The sequence below is a fragment of the Salvelinus namaycush genome, chromosome 28, assembly GCF_016432855.1.
Source record: "Salvelinus namaycush isolate Seneca chromosome 28, SaNama_1.0, whole genome shotgun sequence".
Taxonomy (NCBI): domain Eukaryota; kingdom Metazoa; phylum Chordata; class Actinopteri; order Salmoniformes; family Salmonidae; genus Salvelinus; species Salvelinus namaycush.
In genome coordinates, this window is record NC_052334.1 from 28,311,850 (window position 1) to 28,321,306 (window position 9,457).

Here is a 9,457-nt window from a genome sequence, read left to right on the forward strand (position 1 = left end):
TAAAAACAAAGAAAATATAAATCACCTTATCATAAAAGCAACAATCAAAGTCCAGGATGAAGGGTAGGCCAGCCAATAAAGTTAAGTCTTCAGGCCTGCTTTAAAAGCCCCAACAGTCTGAACCCCTGTTCAGGATGACTATCCTGACCTGTCAAAGCCAGGGCCACGCACGTTGTCCTTACTTCACTTCTCCCCAGTAACATTCTCCCATGGCGCTTTCATCTGATATCTTCATCTCTCTTAGAGGACCATCCTGATCTAGGGCGTAGTCTACAGTAGCTATCATCACAAAAGCCAACCAGCGCATGAATGACTATTTCATCATAATGTCCCCCACTCACACTAGGGCCAGCAAAAGGCAAATGATAAGTAAAAGGAAAGAACATAATCTGTTTATATAATTTCATGTTTTATGTGGGGTATGTTAGAAATGAAAGACAACCTCCATTAACTGGACCCCCCCCCATATTCACCCCCAGCTCTTCCTCTGCCATTCTGTACACAGTAACATTCTACCCTATAACAGCCCCAGCTCTTCCCCTGCCATTCTGTACACAGTAACATTCTACCCTATAACAGCCCCAGCTCTTCCTCTGCCATTCTGTACACAGTAACATTCTAGCTGGGGCTGTTATAGGGTAGAATGTTACTGTGTACAGAATGGCAGAGGAAGAGCTGGGGCTGTTATAGGGTAGAATGTTACTGTGTACAGAATGGCAGGGGAAGAGCTGGGGCTGTTATAGGGTAGAATGTTACTGTGTACAGAATGGCAGGGGAAGAGCTGGGGCTGTTATAGGGTAGAATGTTACTGTGTACAGAATGGCAGAGGAAGAGCTGGGGCTGTTATAGGGTAGAATGTTACTGTGTACAGAATGGCAGGGGAAGAGCTGGGGCTGTTATAGGGTAGAATGTTACTGTGTACAGAATGGCAGAGGAAGAGCTGGGGCTGTTATAGGGTAGAATGTTACTGTGTACAGAATGGCAGAGGAAGAGCTGGGGCTGTTATAGGGTAGAATGTTACTGTGTACTGAATGGCAGATGAAGAGCTGGGGCTGTTATAGGGTAGAATGTTACTGTGTACAGAATGGCAGTACACAGTAACATTCTACCCTATAACAGCCCCAGCTCTGCTAGACTCCAGCAGCGGAGACATCAGGGGGCGTTTCCGTGGAGACAGGGTCGCCGCAGAGCGTCTCTATGGAGCCAGGGCCAGGCAGTGTTACAGGTTGTTCTGCAGTAAACAATGACCTTGTTGTGTGTGCTGCACAGGAATCCTGTAACGTCTGGGAATATTCCACAGGCCAGGAGCCCAGCACTGTAAACCTTCCTCTAGAGAACACCCATGGAACCAGTTTCACTTAAGCCACTGTGAAATAGGGTCGTTTTATAGAAACATTGGAACAGTAATGACTGAAGTTGAATTAGAGAAGTTATGAACAAGGAAGTTAAGGAGAGTGAAGGGAATCACATATAATGTGAGCCAGTGATGTGTTTGAGAGAGGGACGGTAGCTGTGTTTCTGTTAGAGGGAGAGAAAAAAAGGGCCAGAGTAAGATGGAGAGTAGTATCAAGTGGAGGATATTTCTCTTCCACTCCTCCCTCCACTCTGCACTGTGCTGTCCTTGGGGCCAGTGTAACAGAGTCGGTCCAGGCAGCCCTGGTTACGTGTGAGGGATGAGCTTGGCTCCTGTGGTCCTGGCAGCTCCACAGCTGTGGCGCTCTTCTACATACTGTATATGGGGCAGCTGCAGACCCAGCTGTCTCACGGTGTGAATCGCACGACAGCAGCGCTGGAAATAGAGACGGTCCAGTAATCCTAGCACCGTGCCGGCTTCAGGTTACCCCTGCCCTCCGAGGCCCTAACCGCAGCGCCAAGCAGCGTGCCCCTCAGACACACACGCCGCCCACCCACACGCACAAACACACTCCGGTTTTGTTCTATTTACGGCCACGTCCGTCCATCTGTTCTGCCTTCTTCTTTCTGGGTCTGTGTACCTTCATGTCCATATTTAATTCTATTAGGCTGCCCCCTTACCTATGAATCTATTCCTGGACCGGTCTATCTCACCTCATATAACCTTTTGATGTTTTAAAGAACAGCCTGTTCTCAGTGACTTGATTTCACTTACAACATCCTTCTGGTACTGTTGACCCAACTACACATCCCAGAAGGCCTTGTATAGTAACAAATGGAAGAGTGTACTGACGTTCAACAGGTTTCCTCAGTTGGTCAGCACAGAGCTGAAGCAAGCCAGTTGATTAGAACGTGTGAACATGTCACCTTCCATGGTGTGTGAGCCTCCACCTCCATGACTAAGGGCTGTGGCAGTGGTGTGGTTGGATATACAGTGCATTTGGGATGTTGGTGTGTACTGCAGACCTCTGATGATTAAATATGCAGGGCTCCTGGGGAAATTCTATCCCTGCTCCTATTGTGAGATGTGAGTCAGTGCTTGCTGTGGCTGGTCAGAAAGCCCAGACCAGGAGGAGGGGGGGGGGGGGGGCACTGGCCTCAGGGTTCTTTATACAGCCTGGAGAGCTGCTGACCTCACTACTCACCTAATGTCCATCCACTTAGCTAATAGATAGGTTTCAGAGATCTAAACCAAGAATGTATAGTATGTGTGTCTCTTTTGATGCCGTCATAGGGCTGACCGTACATTTGAACTCCTGCTAGCCCTATTATTGTCCTTGTACTGTCCTATATATATTTTTTTTTTATTATTTTTATTTAACCTTTATTTAACCAGGTAGGCAAGTTGAGAACACGTTCTCATTTACAATTGCGACCTGGCCAAGATAAAGCAAAGCAGTTCGACACATACAACAACACAGAGTTACACATGGAGTAAAACAAACATACAGTAGAAAAATAAGTCTATATACAATGTGAGCAAGTGAGGTGAGATAAGGGCAAAAAAAGGCCATGGTGGCGAAGTAAATACAATATAGCAAGTAAAACACTGGAATGGTTGATTTGCAGTGGAAGAAAGTGCAAAGTAGAGATAGAAATAATGGGGTGCAAAGGAGCAAAATAAATAAATACAGTAGGGAAAGAGGTAGTTTGGGCTAAATTATAATGGGCTATGTACAGGTGCAGTAATCTATGAGCTGCTCTGACAGCTGGTGCTTAAAGCTAGTGAGGGAAATAAGTGTTTCCAGTTTCAGAGATTTTTGTAGTTCGTTCCAGTCGTTGGCAGCAGAGAACTGGAAGGAGAGGCGGCCAAAGGAAGAATTGGTTTTGGGGGTGACCAGAGAGATATACCTGCTGGAGCGTGTGCTACAGGTGGGTCCTGCTATGGTGACCAGCGAGCTGAGATAAGGGGGGACTTTACCTAGCAGGGTCTTATAGATGACCTGGAGCCAGTGGGTTTGGCGACAAGTATGAAGCGAGGGCCAGCCAACGAGAGTGTACAGATCGCAGTGGTGGGTAGTATATGGGGCTTTGGTGACAAAACGGATGGCACTGTGATAGACTGCATCCAATTTATTGAGTAGGGTATTGGAGGCTATTTTGTAAATAACATCACCGAAGTTGAGGATTGGTAGGATGGTCAGTTTTACGAGGGTATGTTTGGCAGCATGAGTGAAGGATGCTTTGTTGCGGAATAGGAAACCAATTCTAGATTTAACTTTGGATTGGAGATGTTTGATGTGAGTCTGGAAGGAGAGTTTACAGTCTAACCAGACACCTAGGTATTTGTAGTTGTCCAAATATTCTAAGTCAGAACCGTCCAGAGTAGTGATGCTGGACAGGCGGGCAGGTGCAGGCAGCGATCGGTTGAAGAGCATGCATTTAGTTTTACTTGTATTTAAGAGCAATTGGAGGCCACGGAAGGGGAGTTGTATGGCATTGAAGCTCGCCTGGAGGGTTGTTAACACAGTGTCCAAAGAAGGGCCAGAAGTATACAGAATGGTGTCGTCTGCGTAGAGGTGGATCAGAAACTCACCAGCAGCAAGAGCGACATCATTGATGTATACAGAGAATGCTGAGTATGCAGAGAATGCAGAGTATGCTTCCAGGTATGATTGTAATTGTCCATAGTGGTATTAGTAAAGTTGTATTCTATTGAGTTGTGGTTGTCCTGTGTTGTTTAGGTTCTGGAGGACAATGACTATGGCCGGGCGGTGGACTGGTGGGGTCTGGGCGTGGTCATGTACGAGATGATGTGCGGTCGGCTGCCCTTCTACAACCAGGACCACGAGAAGCTGTTTGAGCTCATCCTCATGGAGGACATCCGTTTCCCACGCACCCTGGGCCCCGAGGGCAGGTCCCTGCTCTCAGGCCTGCTCAAGAAGGACCCCAAGCAGCGGTATATAGGCCTAGCCTCTCCTCCCTTCTCATTCCAACCAAAAAGGCCTCTGTAGTTACTCTTGTCCATTGGTCCCTGTGTCTTCCAGGTTAGGTGGTGGACAGAATGATGCTAAAGAGATCATGCAGCACAAATTCTTTGCTGGGATTGAATGGCAAGATGTTTATGAGAAGAAGGTAAATCGGTGTAACAATTTCCATTACTTCAGAGAACAACCAATAGATTTGACCAGACCTGCAAATGTCTACACTCTGACAGGACAGATGTGCCAATGTGCTCCATGATATCCTCTCTTCTCTCACAGCTGGTCCCGCCCTTTAAGCCGCAGGTTACCTCAGAAACAGACACGCGGTATTTTGACGAGGAGTTCACAGCACAGACCATCACTATTACACCGCCCGGACAAGGTACTACCTCACCCACTGCCACTGTATCGTTACAGGGTACACACACCAGACTCGCATCAGAGAACAGTATTACGAGCCCAAATAGACAATCATCATACTAATGTTTTTCACTGACTCACTGGACCGGAATTCTTTTGTTTAATTGTGATGATCATAGTCTGACTCATTAAGAATAAACTGGACACACACGTGGGTCTGAATGTCAGTACTGTTGAGAATACGACAACCACTTACTGAGTTTCAGAATCTCAGACATTTCTATCCCCCTCTTCAGAGAATTTCTGAAAATGTTGATTTTAAACTGAACTTTAAATTGTTTTTATCATGGCTCCAGAGGTACTTGTTTATTTTGAGGGGGGTTTACAGAATTTCAGTGTCCCAAACGAAAACCCCAAGCTGATCTACATGGTTTAGTTTTAGATAGAATGTTGATTGAAGACTGTAATATTCTTCCTCTTGTCAGGCTTATGAGAGAATGCCCCTTGTTTCTACTTTAAATGCAGTCCTATCTTTGCTTACTATCAGACTGCCTAGGACATGTACGTTTTGGGTACTCCCAGTAGATTTACAACCTATTCATTGAACAACCATTTTAAAAGGTGCACTCCGTAAGAGTTCCACGTGCAAATAGCCCTTGATGTAGATGATACTGTATATCTGTACTGTAGTAGTCAAGGAATTAAATCCCACGAGAGAAATAAAAGTTTGAACATCATTTAGAAGTATAGATTGCACTCTCAAAGGCGAGTATTGAAATGAGAAGGGGAAGGTTCATGTTCCCTATCCCAGTGCAATTAATGCGAGGTCAAATTACATAGAGCTTATTCAATTCCTCTGGGGGATTTGTGCCCTCTTCTGGAACGCGCGTGTAACATCTATGTTATTCCATAGTTCACTGTGTCCCTCAAAATGGTGGGGCTAGAGCACTAGCAATGTGTGCCAAACTGCACCCTGGGCTAGTTCTAGGTACATTATGTATTAGGACTAAATCATAATGCTTTTCGTAGTCACTGAGATGAAAAAGAACAAATTGAATTCAACAAATGTGATGATCAGATTAACGTTATACACTAATTGAGTTCTCTCTGTGCCATCTCGCTCTTTCCTTCCCACTTATGTATTCCAGAAGACAGCATGGAGTCATTTGACAGCGAACGGAGGCCCTACTTCCCACAGTTCTCCTACTCTGCGAGTGGGACAGCCTAAACACCCCCTCATTCCTCTGGTCCCAACATTTCCCCTCATCCTACCAGACTGCACATCCAACTACATTCGCCCCATCCTTTTTTTACTTCCATTGTCGCATATAGTATTGTTGAACAGACATTTGCTATCTGCAAGTTCGGTAATTATAGGGGAACATGCTTCATACTACACAAATGAAAAACTGGTTGTTTCTGTGGCTTCTTAAGACTTTTCTAATGGTGAGATAACACTACAGTGTTGCTTGTCTTGAGTTGAGTCAGACAAGCTTGATGTTCATAAAACCATACTTTATAGGAAAAGGGTGGCAATGCAGCAATGTGGTATATCATTTTAGAATGGTCAGGCTACACTTTCCTAAACTTCTATTTGCCTTGCTTCTGTCAGCACCTGTTATATTTGTCACACATTATTCACAAAGTGAACATTTTATGGGACCATAAGGATTGTATCGGAATTAGCCATGTAAAATGTAAATGTATTTTTGATGTTCTTTGTTTAAGGCAAAGACATATTGTGGACCAACAACAACATATGACCAATGACTTAATGTTCCATGTAGTGGGAGGTTTAATCATATTTAGATATTGTTATCAGGACTCTCACATTACACTAATCACTATTTGACCAACACTTTGAAACCTGTTGTTCAGCCATTTGAATGTACCTAATCAATAAAATGTATAATTCTGCATACCTAACTGTTGTAGAACATGGTTGATTCTCATAGGACTTCCATCCCTCAAAAGAACATTCTTATCCGTATGTTAGAGCCCCAAAACATTCTAGAACAAAGTGAGAATGACATGGTCTATGGACCTCTGTCAGAGTGCTCCGCTCCATTATCAGTCTAATGACAAATTGTGCAATACAATGGCAGACACTTAAAGAACTGATTCTGGGAGCAGGCATACAATGTAAATGTGTTCAAGCTTGCCGTCAATGAATCTCAGAATTGTGTCTACACGGTCAATTGGATATCCTTTTGCTGTTGTCCCATTGAAAAGACAGTTACTCTAATCTCTCTGGACTATGTGCTTGGATCATGATGCCTTCCTGTCTGAATGCTGTGTTTCAAACACTCTCGGCTGTTTCTTTCTAAACTGGCCAGTCAGGTACTGATCCTTTCTGCCCAATCAGGGAGTCTTCTGTCTCCTCTGGGTTTTTTCCTCTTCCACAGTATTGGGTGTTTTCACTACAGCCTCAATGAGGTCACTGTAACAACATACAGTCCTTTAGGACTTACTCCATAAACAAGCTGGGCTGTGGTTCAGGGGAAAACGAGTTGAGTCCGCTTTGATCTCTATAGGTAGGGATCAGGGTACATGGTTCTGAGTTATTTATAGAAAACGAGTTTGACTGTGCCAATGACATGCAATTTTCTACCCCAAAACATGTATTTGTTACACTTTATAGTCGGAAATGACTGAATTAATGTCAATTCTGAAAGGTGTGAACTATTAAAGGCTTGTTTGTGTAATTAACCCCCCTATACAGATTGCTGTAAATGAACTGAGAATCTTGGAAATGCTTTTTGGGGAAACTGCACGGAGTGTTTCCAGAGGACTGATAACTATGAAGTTAATGTTATTGAATGTAAAGGCATTTTTTTTTTCACCTCAATTCCTTTTTTTTCAAACAAACAATTGCTAGATTGGATTGTTCCTGTGCACTCACCCTTTGCTGTCACCCTCTGAAAATGCCTTATACCTTTATTTTTACTTTTTTTTTGTACCTGCCCTTTCCCATTCCTGAAACTGAGGACACCAGCTTTAGTAAACAAATAATATAACCTTTGTACACTTTTTACAGTTTTGTTTCTTTCAAATTTATATTAAAATGTCTTAACTAAATTTGTGCCAACTTGTCTTTTTTTCAGTTGATCGTTAAAGAACATTTATCTTCTCTAATATGCTTTAACCCACAGTCATAGATCCAAAACATTAGCAAGTCAAGCTTGTCCTGAGTGAAGTACTTAAGAAAAAAATAACTCATGAGGTGAGCGTCTGAAACAAATGACTAAACCTAAATACTGAGTGGTTGGACTTGGCCCTGTTTCTGTACCTCCACAGGATTGCTTAGGTCCATGTCTGTCTGGCTCGATCTGCAGCTGGTTAGAGCTGGAGGAGAAGCTCCTTTGGGCCAGACCCAGATGGTACAGTCTCTGGAGCAGATGTTGACAGCCAGGGCTCAGTCTGTCTGTCTGGCCAGCAGCACTGCTCCTCACCGCAGGACCATGGTTGTGCCCAGTGTGGGGCTCACCTGACAACCGCTCCTCACCTGGCTCCAGCTGCACAACCCACAATGCACCTCTGTGTTAGCAATGATGTTCTGCCCGCTCTTGGGATGCGTTGTAGGGAACTTGTCAAATACTGACTCCACCTCTTTCTCCTTACCTCACTGTACCAATCTTTCCAATTTTCATCTGAGGGTTGAAAACACATCTATGCTTTAGATATATCCCTGGGTGGCAGGTAGCCTAGCGGTTAGAGTGTTGGGACAGTAACCGAAAGGTTAGTAGCAAGGTGGAAAAATCTGCCGTTCTGCCCTTGTGCAAGGCAGTTAACCCACCTCACAACTGCTCCCCTGGGTTAAATGTGGAAGAGATTGGTTGTATGCATTCAGCTGTGCAACTGACTAGGTCTCCCGCTAAAATTGGAAGTCTTCATGTAAGGTATACTGAAGGAGAACAAACCCTTAATGCCATTAGAGGCCATTTACATCCAGGAAGGAATGGAAGAGGGCTCCAAGAAAAGGCCTTTGGAATAAATAGGATGTGCTTTCCCTCCTCTCACACGGCTGCCTGCAAGGCCCTCAATGGCTAGAATAAAGTAGGGTGTGTTAAGATGTTGAGAGGAAGATTAAAATAAACTGGTGGTTGTAAATGACTGGGAGGACAGATTCCTTTGCTTTCGAAGTGAGCAGGGAAACAAAAGGGGGTTGCCCTGAGAGAGGTCACAACCTCAGAAAACCCAGATAAGGAAGGATAGGGATTAAGTCTAACAATGGAGAAGAGTCTTTGGGTTTGGGGCAAGTTTGGTGTCAATGTGAGCTAGTCTGGACCCAGCTGTGATTAAACCAACTTCCAGGATTTATACCATGTACTCAGCCCTTGGTAGTTATGTTGCACCTGCATAAGCTATGGAAAAGTAAATATAGTGATCTGGTTACTATGTTAAAGTAGTTGCAGGTGTTTACTACAGTAGCAACTGCAATTTTGAGACAGACATTTTCTACTTAGTTGTAGATCACCACCTAGCGGAGAGTAGCAGAACATCTTTGATAGGTAACTCAGACAACGTGATCGTCAGTACGTCCGGGTCATGGAATTTTCTAAATAAAAGTCCCCCACGTAATAGAAAAGTGTAACCTGTATTTATTAATGTATGAAAAATTCTCTAAACATTAACAATGATTCATATGTTTTCATATTTAAGTGACATTTGCTTTAATTTGGGGTTTTAAAACATGTTCCAAGGCCAAATAAATGCCCACCATGCAAATCACTGTATATGCATTACTTATTGGCTTACAG

At 43.9% G+C, this 9,457-nt stretch overlaps 1 protein-coding gene across 1 annotated transcript in view; it reads left to right on the forward strand.

Annotated features, from left to right (window-relative positions):
* Positions 1 to 7,775, forward strand: part of LOC120023179 (RAC-alpha serine/threonine-protein kinase-like) — a 51,753-nt gene extending 43,978 nt beyond the window's left edge. The window contains exons 11-14 of the mRNA XM_038967201.1: positions 4,098 to 4,312; positions 4,401 to 4,488; positions 4,617 to 4,719; positions 5,846 to 7,775. Coding sequence (XP_038823129.1) covers positions 4,098 to 4,312; positions 4,401 to 4,488; positions 4,617 to 4,719; positions 5,846 to 5,925 — 486 coding nt within the window. The 3' untranslated portion in view covers positions 5,926 to 7,775. The remainder of the gene's footprint in view (positions 1 to 4,097; positions 4,313 to 4,400; positions 4,489 to 4,616; positions 4,720 to 5,845) is intronic.
* The last annotated feature ends 1,682 nt before the right edge of the window (positions 7,776 to 9,457 follow it).